The 15,365-nt window shown below is 32.4% G+C and overlaps 3 protein-coding genes across 5 annotated transcripts in view; 1 reads left to right on the top strand and 2 right to left on the bottom strand.

The window, feature by feature from the left end:
- The window catches only part of LOC114334494 (uncharacterized), a 70,194-nt gene extending 65,998 nt beyond the window's left edge, over positions 1-4,196 (bottom strand). For both annotated transcript variants that reach the window (XM_050650031.1, XM_028284538.2), the window contains exons 1-4: positions 3,968-4,196; positions 3,820-3,914; positions 3,541-3,763; positions 1,450-1,670 (exon numbers count right to left, since the gene is read on the bottom strand). In XM_050650031.1, the coding sequence (XP_050505988.1) occupies positions 1,450-1,670; positions 3,541-3,763; positions 3,820-3,914; positions 3,968-4,042 (614 nt within the window). In that variant the 5' untranslated portion in view covers positions 4,043-4,196. The remainder of the gene's footprint in view (positions 1-1,449; positions 1,671-3,540; positions 3,764-3,819; positions 3,915-3,967) is intronic.
- On the bottom strand, positions 4,169-4,644 carry LOC126884182 (dnaJ homolog subfamily C member 24-like). Its single transcript, XM_050650035.1, has one exon. The coding sequence runs from the start codon at positions 4,642-4,644 to the stop codon at positions 4,198-4,200; it is 447 nt and encodes a 148-aa protein (XP_050505992.1). The 3' UTR covers positions 4,169-4,197.
- The window catches only part of LOC114334496 (N(4)-(Beta-N-acetylglucosaminyl)-L-asparaginase), a 39,721-nt gene continuing 28,830 nt past the window's right edge, over positions 4,475-15,365 (top strand). Inside the window, exon 1 of one of the 2 annotated variants that reach the window (XM_050650032.1) lies at positions 4,475-4,662. The gene's annotated coding sequence lies outside the window, so the exon portion shown is untranslated. Of the gene's footprint in view, positions 4,663-10,449; positions 10,526-15,365 lie in introns of those variants that run through there. The other variant, XM_050650033.1, reaches the window with a different exon arrangement.

Below are 15,365 nucleotides of genomic sequence, written 5' to 3' on the forward strand. Positions count from 1 at the left end.
CAGCCGTGTGATGGATGACCGAAGTTATCTTTAACGTTTGAGTTAAAGTTAATATAACTCTCAGGAATAACCATCCCATAACTATTTTGGTAAAACTCGGTGTGATGTATGCGTCACCGTTATGAGATAGTTATTTCTTCAACGTTATATTAGAAATAACATTTGAGGAACAAAGTTTGAAGTAACAAAGAATCTTATGTAGAAATAGTACAAGTTGGAGTGAGAGCGAGAGATTGTTCGGAACATGCTACAAGATGGGTAGATGACCGTAAAAGTAAAACCCGTCGTTGACCGAACAGCAAACAGCTGTTTAGGTTCGGTGGTGTTTCAAACGGTAGATAGAAACAGGGTTGCCAGATTGGTGTATTTTCCCACAATTTTGGGGTAATTTGAAAGCGTCTATTGAAATTTTTCTAAGCAGAAATTGTAGTGGGATTTTTTGGGGGCGGAAAATTATGGAGGATTTTAAGGAGTCATGGTAAATTAAATTTGCGAATGTACATAGGACTGTATATTATACTCCCATATAATCGAAGATGATAATAACTATGAATTATTTCCAGGGCTCTCGTTGATAAGTAGTATAATTTTGGTTTACTGTTCTCTTCATTTGACTACTAATTTATTAAAATGAGGCAAAAATTTAAATTTGGGGTATTTGAGCTTCAATTTGAGGGAATTTCAGTTTCTAAGTGGGGGATTTATAAAATATCATCTGGCAACTCTGGATAGAAAGCTCAGTAGGTACTTAAAATAGAATTTGAACTTTCTCAAATCTCTCGATTTGATTTTTGTATAATTTTTAAAATTATATTACCCTTCTATTCTTAATTATTAAATTATTAGCTTCTAAATTCACTTGATTTCTGTCTAAAAACAAGTCAAAATATGAACCTAACCTTACATAACTACAGAGTTATCTCATAACTTGAGGTTTAACATCGCGTTATAAAGTGACAGTTGATATATCAGATAACTCAAGAACTGTCAAGAAATAACGCAAGTAGTTAAGTTAAATATGATACATCACACCAATTCGAGGATTATACCTTAACTACAGGATAACTTTACGTTAACGATAACTTCGGTCATCCATCACACGGCTGATTATTTGGTTATAGAATCTTATTTTAGTGTAGGTTAATTTTATCATACTCTAGGAAGTATCTTCTTCTTCTACTGCCGACTCCACTAATGAAGGTTAGCTATAACCATTGCAAATTCGTCTCTATCTTCTGCTTTTATGAAAACCCTCAATTATTAGGGCTAGTCCATTCTTTTTACACAATGTCGCCATTAAATACTGAACAGTCAGTAATTTGAAATGGCACAACAGAATCAGATAAAAAATATGGAAACATACTTATAATTGAAAAAAGAATAAAACTAATTCACTAGATAGTTGGGACTGGGCTCAGTGAACAAAGTATTGTATCAAACAGTTCTTACCCTCCATCAAAAATAGAATATGTTACACATACAGGGTAATGATGAATTACCATTGGAATAGGATCCCTCTCCTTGACAGTGTGTATGACAAATTCTTCACCATCACAAGTAACATCAGGTCTTCTGAAATGTGCTAGAGCTGCAAGTGCAGCTATTGATGCACAATCCAGAATATTTCCTTCATAATTTAAAAGGTTAATATCTACTCTGATTGACCACACCTACAACAAATAAAAATAAATAAATATAACATATTCATAATTATACACATACACAAATATAGTGCCTTTACATATGCATAATTATTGTGATAAGCGGTAAACCAAGCATTAGGCACAGCAGGAGTAGTGTCATTATCACTATCATCTGCTAAACTAATTACAATGCTTTGAAAATTATCTAAATGAAGATATGAATTATATAAAGATATGAATTTTCAAATTTTTCTATAGATATGTACAATTGCATTTTTCCAGCTGATAATATTAATATTTTGTACTTTACTATTAACCTTTCTACTGTCTATGGGTACGCCTGGACCCACCAGTAAAATTCAAATCTTAGGTATATCTTTATTGTATTACAAATTTGAGACGTGATGTTTCATTAATAGATCCTCATGATAAGGTTTGTACTCAGATTAACGTATTTGCATTTTAAAATATCATTTTTCTGCTATTTTTATTGGATTTTATGGCTTTTTTCAAATACTCTGAAGCATTTGTCGTGTGTCTTTAATGTTCTACTGGACTTTATCGCTTGAAATTTAGAGTTGATAAGGTTGTGTACAGTAATTTGTGAAAATTGTGAAAAAGAGAATAATAAGCACTTGCTGACAAAATGGGGTCCAGGAGGGAACTTATGGATGAGGAGTTTCGAAAAACCATTGAAGACGACTCAGAAAACGAAGATCAATCAACCAATTTAGTAAATGTCAGTATTGATGAAGAGCTGTTAGTTGATAAAGAATTTTCTGAAGACGAAGATCACATATCTGTGGTTGATAAAAATGAAGACGAAATGAAATAGAAGTATGGTTATTTTCATGAACATTTTTCAGTGCGTCACAAATGATAGAAAAAAAGGTTAGTCCGTGATAAATACACATTTATGACATTTATTCTAACATGACATTTCAGTTAAATCTGACAGTTGTCACATTTTATTTGCAATTTGGTATAAAAACAAATCAATTTTGTTTATTGCATTTATAAAATGGTATTTTCTTTGATTTGTATAGTCTTATAAATTGTACAGATTAAATTTTTTTTATATAGAATATTATAATATTATTTAAAATTATATAATTAGCGCCATCTATTGACAACTAGATTAAATGTTATAAATGTCACCGACGAAATGTAATCAGAGACGTGCGTTTTTATCTGTCACATACAATTTAATTTGTTAGAGAGAAATCAAAAAACTGTGACGCACTGAAAAATGCTCATGAAAAGAACCATATATAGGATATATGTAATAGAAGAACTTGAACAAGAAGATGTACAATATACTGTCTGATGGGACAGTTTGTAACAAATATCCACCACCATAGTCAGGTGTGGCTAGCTGTGTGAAGCTGTAATAGTTTAAGTTTGGCAGTAATTAACGCATGTGTATTATACAGGGTGTTTCATTGGGAAACGGAATGTTTTGCCCTACCGACTTTTATATCTGAGTTACAGGATGTTTTATCGATTTTGCTCATTTCTTTCCTAAGCCATAACTTTAGATCCACCTTGTATATTTTTTCAATATTTGGTACACATAATAATATGTACACAGAATATGGGTGGTCATGTAGTGAAAATGGAGATTAAAATATTGCTGAAAAGATAGCTAGATAGTAAAATACAGGCTGAAGACCAAAAGGAAGGCCACAGAAAAGGTGGGATGAGTAAAAAAGTGAATATTCAGCAATAATAAATTAGCAATATTTTTAGGCAGAACATTTTATATATTTTTTAAGTACAAAAATATAGGTTTCATAACCAAATCTACATGTTACAAGGTTTTCCATGTGTTCCTAGTAAAGTTTCATAAAGATAACTTTACCAGCAGAATCAACATTACACTTACAAAACTACTTACTTTTTCATTCATTTTTATACATAAAGACTCCAAATCAACAGCTTTCGAATCTTTCAAACATTTTTCTAATAGCCTATTCAACTGTACTCCTAAATCCGACGGTCTACCAGCTTCAAAGTGAGCTGCAGCTAAAGGATTTAACTCAATATTAAGATTAAGTATTCCCTCACTGGGACGAGATGATCTTGGCTGCGTAATCTCAGATGAGACTTGTGCAATGGCTCTAAAAGGAATATCCATAAGTAAAAGAATTGGGTGAATACTAGTGTTGATACTCACCTAGTTTTACCCAGGGAAACATGACAGCAGCCCCAGTCTTTACCAAAATCAATGGAAACATTTCGAAACTCATCAAAAGCTCTTCCGTCTAATCTCTAAAATTAAAAATGATAACAAAGAATTGGTATTTTACCTCGAAAACACTTACAGTATATTCTGCAAGATTCTTTAACAAGAATTTCTTTTCACAAACTGTGGTGATACTTTTCCTCAACTCAGACATGTTTATAATTGAGGTTATGTATGTTGTGATTTCAAATGCAATTTATTACCAAAAGATGGCAGCAGCAATCAGTTTATCAGTTGTCTTTTTTTGAGTTTTGAGAACAATAACAATAATAGTTCAGTATTCAGTATGTTTTTAGTTTAATCAGTTACTTATTTTATTAAAATACAATTGGTACATTCAGAGCATTCCACTAAACATTCCTCTTCTTGTAAAACATCGGCACTGATTTCAATATTTTGTCCACATCTGCAAGGAAAATAACAAACTTCATCAACAAACTTTAAATCAGATTTGTTTAATTCTGCATATATTAAAGAATTTTCGTTGAAATTATTTTCTGTCAACTGAGCATCATACTCTTTTCTTAATTTTGTATCACTTAATGTTTTATATGCTTTATCAATAAGAATGAATAGTTGTTCAGAACCAGAGCTCCCCGTTTGAGATTGTTTATCTGGATGAAACTTTTTTATCAAATTGCGATAACTTTGTTTAAGTTCTTCTAGTGTAGAGTTCTGATTACATTGCAAAACTGCATAGTAATCTAGTTCACTATTGATGCGGTTTTCTATTCCTGAAGTGTCTTCATTGGCCATATATCACTAACTTCTTAGGTAAGTTTTAACGTTTTGCTTTCTCTCTAAATAGTTATAAACATACACATAACCAGTTCATTTATTTAGAGGCACAATAAATAACAAATTAGAAAAATATTTCAAATTGCAGTGCGTGAAATTTTATTGGTAATGTTCTTCTTCTTTTTCATTTCTTTTCACTAGAAAAATGTAGAAAAATAAGAGAAAAATAAACATGACATGACTTTTATAGTTGTGTAATCCAGTAATTTCCTTTAATCTACTCTATAAATCAGCAATAAACTCATTTTTATAGCTATACTACAGCATAATAAACTAGACGTTTTCTATGCTGTGGCTATACGGGCTTTTTCTAATATTTATATCTATTTTTTATGTTTATTGTTGTAAATGTTTATTATTTCATGATATACTACTAGTTATGCAATTAATAATACAGCGTTCTATGTCTACAACTTCATACTGCTGAGAAGGAATAGGCCAGTCCAGTAAATGAACGTTAATTACGGCGGTATTAAAATATTGTATTTTTTATTGTCATTAATTATTATTACATTAATTATTATTGTCATTATTACACAATATTAAAATATTGTATAATTTTCCATGTCATCACCGAATTACCTGAAAATTTGGATGTAGGTTCCTCATACCCTCTACTTCATTATTGAACTTGACCCCAACGTTGCTTTTAGTTGGGGGATGAAAGCCACCGCTTCTCGAGGGTGAAAAAACATATGCTCAGGATAAGTCCGGAAGTACCTAGATAAATTGACTAATTCTAAGTAACTTGAGCGCGGATTATTTTGAGCGAACTTTATTTTGAGCCTAACTGGCTTAGTTTAGAAACTTTTATTAAAAACACTTTCAAAAAGTTTTCCCAGAAAATTGCTTCATTTTTTGATTACTTTAAGTTGAAAAATTCGATTTGGAATTTGACGAATAAGAGAATATTTGTCATGAGCTTTTACTGAATTCATAGACTTCACAAATACACCATTTTTTCGTTTTTTTATAGGCTACATTTTTGCTAAGAACTAAGAATATGTTTTTTGATAAAATACTTACTTTTTGAGTTAGGTATTTTCGAAAAACCATCGGAAATACATGTTTTTCTTTTGTGGTTTTGTTTTATACTTAGGCTTCATTTTGCTACGACTATCTTTTTTGAGATAATACCAATGAACTGTCAAACACGGATGGAATGGCCCCATCCCATTCAAACAGTGAAGCGAGATTGCGCCCAACATACAAGTGAGAGGTCCTAGAGAGAGACAGAGCATGCCAGGGAAAATTTGCTACAACTATACAGAGTTGCCAGATATGATTTTATAAATCCCCCAGTTAGAAACTGAAATTCCCTCAAATTGAAGCTCAAACCCCTTAAATTTAAATTTTTGCCGCATTTTAATAAATTAGTAGTCAAATGTAGAGAACAGTAAACCAAAATTATACTACTTATCAACAGAAAGCCCTGGAAATAATTCATAGGTCCTATCGTATTCGATTATATGAGAGTATTATAATGATACAGTTCTATGTATATACTATATACGCAAATTTAATTTACCATGACCCCTTAAAATATCTCATAATTGTCCCTCTTCAACCATTTCTGCTTAGAAAAATTCCTCTAGACGCTTTCAAATTACTCCAAAATTATGGAAAAACACCCCAAGCTGGCAACCCTGACTAACTAATCTAAACTTTCTGGGGCTAAAAACCTTTCTGGGGCTTCAGAGTCTAATTATCTATATGATATAGATATAATCTGTCCACTATAATTTATATATAATCTAGATACAATCTATCCGCTATCTAGTGGATAGTGGATAGTATCCATATAAAGTGGATCTAGTTCTTTTGCAGCATCATCAAGGCACGTCAATTGTGTGTATGCCGCCACAACATAAATGCTCGTTTTATATGCAAAGATGATGCTGCAAATTAACTCGATCCATTTTTATATGGATATCACATATTGGCTCATTTGCATGCGTAGAAGCCGAGTTACGATCGATAAAGCGTCGAAAAATACTTGACTGCTTGACATAGCGCGCCATTAAAATATCGATATCTTGACCAAAAATAAACTTACGAACATTTTCTTAAGCTCAAATTATTCCTTTTGAGTTCTTCTATCATTATTGTTAATTAAAGTATAAATGTTTACGGCTCAAATTTGTTTGAAACCCTTATAAACAAATTAATGTACAATTTTTTTAAGAAAATTATAACTTCAAACGGGTATAACTTTAAAACAAATGAAGATTAAGTAATTTAGCAAACTCTGTTTGGAAGCCTATTAATGAGGCAAAATGAGACCTTCTAAGGCTCATTTGCATGCGTAGAAGCCGAGATAGGATCGATAAAGCTTCGAAAAATATTTATTTTGCAATTTGCAATTTGCATTGTGCACTAATTTTACAATATATTGAGTTCTAATTGTTAGATTTACGTTTAGTAAACGTTTTTTATCAACGAACAAATTTTATTTGTAACATTTTTTTTATCTCTTTTAGTTTATGAGCCAGAGCCTTATAAACAATTTATAAACAATTAAATTGTTTATAGCAATTTTTTTACCACTCGGATCGAAATCCACCCTCGAAATTCGTAATCAGCAGCAAAAAATTATAAGAAACCGTTGAGTTTGTCCATCAGAATTGAAAAGGACACGGTGACCCCTGTGGCGCCTAGACTAAGAGCAGATGTCATAGTTCAAGAACATTCGCGATTAGACAGGAATATGCAGATCGCAGTGCGGAACGATTGTTACGACTACCTAATTAAAGACTATGAACAACTCACCTTTTTTTCAATAAAAAAATTCCAATATAAATGGTCCATTTTTGACTAAGAAAAAGTATCGTAGTATGTTTTGAAAATTTGAATAAGCATTTTTAATTACATGTTGAAGTATACATTTTACAACATCACATTAAAAAAATGTTAAAATGGGTTAAACAGTTTATTTGGCTTTCACTAATTCAGGCGTGCACCGGACAGTGGCGCACCCAGAATTTTCTTCTAGGGGGGTTGACTTGGGCGGGATTCGGACAAATAATCCCTGACAAAAAATCCCCACAAATTATCCCTGGACAAAAAATCCCCAGACAAAAAATCCCCGGACAAATAATCCCAGGGCAAAAAATCCCCACAAAAAATCCTGGACAAATAATCCCCACAATTTTTTTTCGACAAAATATCCCCACAAAAACTCCCCATGAAATATTTGCTACCGAATAGTTCTCTAAAAGTTTTCCCGTGAACGCAATCGACTCAAATATTTTTCAGCCTCAGTGCAAAGAGTTATGGCCATGAATCGCTTTTCGGCACGACAATAATGATTAGTAATTAAGATTAAGCATGAATTATTGTAACTTCGATTACCAAATTTCGAATTCCAATTACAGCCGAAAACTTCAAAATTTTACATGACAAACGAGTGTGAGTTTTTTTCAAAAGTCGTGGAAGATATGTGGAATGAGTTAAGGCTGTGGGAATCATGTTGTAATTATTATTCACTTAAATCTTTTGCTCACTCTGCCTTGAATAACTAAGTTCAAAACATTGCCTATTATCTGTGTGCACCCATGACAAATTTTTGCTCTATTAAGAATGTTTAGCTTTGTTATGAAAATGCAGAACACAGGTTTTTGACATAGCTTTTGAAAGCTTTTGAAGTAGGTTTCTGAAATGTTGCTTGCAGTGAATTGAAACTGATGACTAAATATTTTTCGTTATGTATTACTAAAAACATTACTACCATACGCCGAAGAATTAGTTGGTGACTACCAGTGTGATTTCATGCCCGGAAGATCGATTGTTTATCAAATATTTACTATTAGACAAATGCTTGAAAGGATTGGGAGTATAATCAAGACGTGCATCAGATTTATAGATTTCAAACAGGATTATGATTCAATTAATCATCCTACACTATGGAATACAATGGTCGAGCTGGGTGTACCAAAGAAACTAACTGCGGTAACACAAGTAAGTAACTTCTTTGCACAAGTTAGAAGAGGTGGGGAAATATCAAATGCTTTCTGCGTAAATTCTGGACTGAGACAGGGAGATCCGTTATCCCCATTGTTGTTTAACCTTGTCTTAGAATATGCCATGCGAAAAATTTATCCAAAAATCAAACCAGACATAGCTGCTCGGGGAGAGGCCAGATGGGAGAAAGTCTGTAGGACGGCCTAGAAAAAGGTGGGAAGATGTAGTCAGAGAAGATCTGGAGGAAATGGAAGTGAGACAATGGGAAATAGTGGCACAGGACCGACACATGGAAGGCAATAGTAAACCACTCGCAAGGACACTCGAGAGTTATAACGCCATTGATGATGATAATAACTAAATATTTTCGACGTTAAATTTACAAAAAGTAACAGGTTTTTTACATTACAATCAAGATTATCGTTTCAGGACCAGCAGTTCTCATCATGAATTAATTTTCAAGCCGTAACTGTTACAGTATATATTTAGACCTTGAACGAAATATTGTAGTTCTACTAGCGTTCCCGATAGGAGAACCGTATCGTCAGCATACCTTATATTGTTGATCGTCTCACCATTTATTATTAGACCAACATTTTCTTCCGCGAGTGCTTGTTGACAGATGGCTTCACTATACAGATTAAATAAAAGTGGCGATAAGATACATCCCTGTCGGACTCCTCGACGGATTTGAATTTCTTCTGTTAGCCTACCCTCAACCTTCACATTTGCTGTTTGATTCCAAGATAGGTTGCACAAAACTCGTATATCTCGGCTGTCTATATTTTTGTTTATTAGAACTTGCCTTAGTGGTTTATGCTGTACTTTGTCAAAGGCCTTTTCGAAATCAATAAAACAGGTGTAAATTTCTTGGTTCACGTCTAAGCATCTTTGTGAGAGAACGTTCATTGCAAACAGAGCTTCCCTTGTACTCAACCAATTTCTGAATCCCATCTGAGTGTTACTGATGTCTACGTCTAATTTCCTATAGATCCTATTATGGATTATCTTTAAGAATAATTTTAGAGCATGACTCATGATTTTAGAGAACTATTCGGCAGAAAATATTTTTTGGGGATTTTTTGTCCGGGATTTTTTGTGGGGACATTTTGTCCCCACAATGAGATTGGGGACAATCTGTTATTCTTTTAGACGTTTCATTGCATCCCATACCTTCAACATTGAAGTTCTATGGGGCTGTTATTTCTTGTCCTTTGAGGAGACATTATCATGTTTCAGTTTGGCGCAGAATTATTCTTTCAAGTGCTGAACCCACCTGTTTAATATTGCATTTAGTGTTTTTGCAAGGATTACCAACGAACGCAATAGTGAAATAATGGGAATCAAAGGACAACTTATCTGGTTCGGACAACAAATAATGGATGAACAACGATTACCAAAGGAAATACTAAAATAGCAACCAAGAAAAAGAAAACAAGGTAGATCGAGAAAAAGTTGAAGCGAAGCAATAGACAAAGAGCTGAGAGAAAGAAACATGGAAGAGGACCTATGGAACAACCGGACGAAGTGGCGATTGGAGGTCGGAAAATGGCGGAGAACGTTATAAGCTGATATGTAGTAGTAGTAGTATTTTTGCACGTTTTCAGTGATACTTGGAATTGTTGAAAAGAGTGCACATTTATAAATAAAAGTAGGTAGGTACTTATAGATATTTTTTATTGGATTTTCAAAACGAGTACTCGAGTTAAGATAAGATGTAGGTACTTCATGTTTATACGATAAGGAAATTTTGTATGCAAGCAAACGTAACAACACAATAGATACATATATCTTTATCAGTCACATTTGTAAGTTCTTTGGTATGGGCTATGATCAATTCTTGGATGTAGTTATTTTTAGAGTCAGAGTATATTAATAGGTATCAGAGTATATTATAAGTCATAGTATAGTGCAGTCACTAAAGGTTTTCAATTCCGATTTCGTTGAACCTCTATCGATTTTCATGAAAATTGGTGAGTAATTAGAGGATACCTCAAGGAACTAAGGTGACATGATGGCAACTTGCGCTTTTACCCTGGGGGTGGATGCCACCCCTTCTCGGGGTGAAAATTATTTTATTTAAAATAATACCATAAGTCGATAGAGGAACAAATTATAAGCAAAATTTGTTATATAAAGTTATTAAAATAAATCAACACTTTTTGAGTTATTAAAGAACAAAGATTTTATTTTTTCGTAAAAAAAAATGCATGTTTTAAATCGGTTTTTTACGTATAAATCAAAAACTATAAGCTTCTACAAAAAAGTTATTATTACTGAAATTGAAGGTAATAAAAAATTGAGTACATTCCTCACCTAAAGAACTAAACTGATGTTAGTTCAAAGTGAGTTATTGGCAATTGAATGTGTATTTTTTTTGACGAATACTGAAATCTAAGTATTCAAGCTTAAATAATGGGAAAACGATGCAATGTATAAAATATTCCTGCTAGACATTTGCCAAAGTACTTCGGAATACCTATCAAATGAGCTTCAGAACAAGGTAATAGCGTCAAAATTAAGCAAGTTATAATGAAAATAAAAGAACCGTTTCGAATTTTTTAGGAAAAAGTGAAAAATAAAACACGCCATTTCCACAAAAATTAAAATTTATAGTAATGCTTATAAGAACTTCTTTATATTAGCATAAGTAATGTGTTCCATAATTTTGACCGGTTTAGAATGCATATTTTTGAAAAAAGTCATAATTTTTAAAATTATTGTAATTCTCATATTCTTTTGATAATAACTCCAAAAATACTCAATATACGTAAAAAATTATATATAACCAAATTTAAGTTTTTTCTGTGCCAAATATTTTACCTGTTTTACTATTTCTATAGGGTAAAAAATAACCGAGATAGAAACGTTTAAATCTTAAATTTTGCTGTGGGAACCATGCAACCGGGGTCATTTAACCTTATATTTTAAAAAAAGTAAGGGGTTTAAAAGATTAGGTTCAACGTGCTTAAATAGCACTTGGAATTAGCTGTCAAACAGTTTTTAGATGAACCTGATATCTTAAACACGAACGGGGTTATTAAAAAAAAAAAACAATAACATTTTTTGGAAAAATTTTTAAAAGAAAAATTTTGAAAAAATTTTGGAGCATAAATTTTAACGCTATCAACATGTTCGTGGGCTCATTTAATAGATATTTTTAAGTACTTTGACAAATGTTTAATAAGTTTATGTTATAGAATGCATCAATTTCCCGTTATTTCAGCTTGAATACTTAGAGTTTTTTACTCGCCGAAAAAAATATACATTCAATTACCTATAACTTACTTCTAGTTAACATTAAAAGGTTTTTGTAGTAAGGGGTTTATTTCGTTTTTTATTAGCTTCAGTTTTGATAATAACTTTTTTGTAAAAACTTACACTTTTTGAGTTATTGATGAAAAATTGGTTAAAAACATGCATTTTTCTCAAGAAAAATTAAAATCTTTGATAACCCAAAAACTTTTGATTTATTTTAATAACTTTATATAACAAATTTTGCTCGAAATTTGTTCCTCTATCGAATTATGGGGTTATTTTTAATAAAATAATTTTCACCCCCGAGAAGGGGTGGCATCCACCCCCAGGGTAAAAGCGCAAGTTGGCACCATGTCACCTTTGTTCCTTGAGATATCCACTAACCACTCAAGAGGTTCAACGAAATCGGAGGTAATAGCTCATATCCACCTTCAGTGACTCCTCTAGTACATATATTAATAGGTAATTAATAGGTAATATCTACGTATTAGGAAATACAACGGCGAAAGTAAAATATATAGTTAAAGGTGAACTCACTGAATACTGGTCAATTTTACAGGAGTGCATTTTGTAAAATTCTAAAATTCCCTCATCTCCTTTAGTCTCAGCATCCGTTATGGCTTGCAAATTTTAGAAGCCTCTGAGGTGTAACCAGAGAAGGTTCCCATTGTTTTCAATCTGGTGTAATGTAAAGTAATATTTTTATTGTTATTTTATGTGCTATTAGATTGAAAACTTAGTCTTTTGCTAGCAGTTGCCGCTAGGGCATCCCTGCCATTTCGTTCGTTGTAATCCGTAACTGCACGCCGGGGTTTGTCATGGTTGGGTCAGAGAGAGCAGCATATGCGCCTCCTGATGAGAGACTAATAAGTTTAGAAACCGGTAGAGGTGCTTGCTGCACTCTCTGATTTAACTAGAATATAGTGCGGCTGTAGTTTCGTGTTGCAACGAAATTGAAAATGGTTAATACATTTTTGATCTAAAAAAAATTTAGTATTTCTTTTCCCTAACAATAAAACACTGAAAACGTTTGTTTTCTATACTTCCACAAAATTTATTATAACTATGTGACTACAGCTGTTTCGGCAGAGTTCCGTTCTCAAGTGATTTAGTTTACTATGGGTTTGCCTTTTTAAAGTCTTTAACTGCAGAGGTTGAGGAGTGGGGAGCTGTTTGTCTCGAGTTGGTCATTCAGAATTATATCTGTGTTTTTTAATTTATTAATTTCCATAGATTCTAATAAAGATAGCTTAAGGCCTTTATTTTGAATATGCAAAATTTGAAACTCTTCATTAAAAGAATGATTATGATCTAGAATTAGAAGATGAAGTGCGTATGTAGAAGTGTCTGTTTTTCTATTGTTGAAAGCCCTTTTGTGTTCTGCTATCGGTTTGTCAAAGGTTCTGCCAGTTTGACCGATGTAAGTTTTCGGACAGTCACCACAAGTTAGTTTGTAGACACCACTCTGTAGTTGTTTTCTCTTTCGGCTCTTATTGTTCTTAATATATTTGCTTAAGTTGTTGTTAGTTCTGAAATCTGGTGTTATTCCTTTCTTTTTTATGTATCTGGCTATTTTTGTTGTTATCTTGCCAGTATATGTGATAGAGCAGAAGGTTCTGGGTTCTTTCTGTGGTGGTGGATAGACTAATTTCAGGGCTTTCTTATGGAGTTTTTGGTTTAAAATTTTATTATTGTTTGTTCGTTATAGCCATTGTTTACTGCTATTTGTTTAATGATGTTCAGTTCTATTTCGAAGTTATTTTTTGACATGGGAATTTCTGTCAATCTATGTATCATGCTATGGTAAGCTGCTAATTTGTGTTGTGTAGGATGGGATGATGAATTGTGTATAGTTGTGTCAGTATGGGTAGGTTTATGATATACGGAGAACTCATGTTTGTTTTGTAGTCTGGTAATTGTTACATCTAGAAAGTTTATGGACTTATTCTGTTCTGTTTCTATTATAAACTCAATATTACTATGAAGTGAATTAATGTATGATAGAAATTGGTCAAGTTGCCTGTTAGTTCCTGTAAAGCATACTAGTAATCCATCCACGTATCTCCACCAATATACACAACTATACACAATTCATCATCCCATCCTAAACAACACAAATTAGCAGCTTACCATAGCATGATACATAGACTGACAGAAATTCCCATGTCAAAAAATAACTTCGAAATAGAACTGAACATCATTAAACAAATAGCAGTAAACAATGGCTATAACGAACAAACAATTAATAAAATTTTAAACCAAAAACTCCATAAGAAAGCCCTGAAATTAGTCTATCCACCACCACAAAAAGAACCCAGTACCTTTTGCTCTATCGCATATACTGACAAGATAACAACAAAAATAGCCAGATACATAAAAAAGAAAGGAACACCAGCTTTCAGAACTAACAACAACTTAAGCAAATACAGGGTGTAACAAAAATACAGGTCATAAATTTAATCACATATTCTGGGACCAAAAATAGTTCGATTGAACCTAACTTACCTTAGTACAAACATGCACATAAAAAAAGTTACAGCCCTTTGAAGTTACAAAATGAAAATCGATTTTTTCCAATAAATCGAAAACTATTGAGAGATCTTTTATTGAAAATAGACATGTGGCATTCTTATAGTAGTAGTATCTTAAAAAAAAATTATAGTGAAATTTGGACACCCCATAAAAATTTTATGGGGGTTTTGTTCCTTTAAACCCCCCCAAACTTTTGTGTACGTTCCAATTTAATTATTATTGTAGTACCATTAGTTAAACACAATATTTTAAAAACTTTTTGGCCTCTTAGTACTTTTTCGAAAAGTCAGTTTTTATCGAGATATTTTGAATATTTGTCAAATCCACCACATATTTGTATATGGCTAAGTACGATTATGGAGATTTGGTAATAATATGGAAATTTATTTATGATTTACATTTTTAGGTATATTTTGAACCATATTAAAAAAGTAGCCACATCTCGATAAAAGGTGCCTTCTCGAAAAAATACAAAGAGGCAAAAAAGTTTTAAAAACACTGTGTTTAACTAATGAAACCGCAGTAAAAGTTTAATTGGAACATACACAAACATTTGGGGGGTTTAAAGGAACAAAACCCCCATAAAATTTGTATGTAAACATATTAAAAAAGAAGCCGCAACTCAATAAAAACTGCATTATCGAAAAAATACTAAGAGGCAAAAAAGTTTTAGAAATATTGAATTCAACTAATGGTACCACAATAATAATTTAATTGGAACGTACACAAGAGTTTGGGGGGGTTTAAGGGAACAAAACCCCCATAAAATTTTTATGGGGTGCACAAATTTCACTATAATTCTTTTTTAAGATGTTCCTGCCATAAGAATGCCACATGTCCATTTTCAATAAAAAATCTCTAATAGTTTTCGATATATTCGAAAAAATCGATTTTCATTTTGTAACTTCAAAGGGCTGTAACTTTTTTTA

This window comes from Diabrotica virgifera, chromosome 5 (assembly GCF_917563875.1).
Source record: "Diabrotica virgifera virgifera chromosome 5, PGI_DIABVI_V3a".
Lineage (NCBI taxonomy): Eukaryota > Metazoa > Arthropoda > Insecta > Coleoptera > Chrysomelidae > Diabrotica > Diabrotica virgifera.

What these genes read in the sequence shown, in the direction of transcription:
- LOC126884182 (XM_050650035.1), bottom strand. Translation starts at nt 4,644, where the DNA reads ATGGCCAATGAAGACACTTCAGGAATAGAAAACCGCATCAATAGTGAA.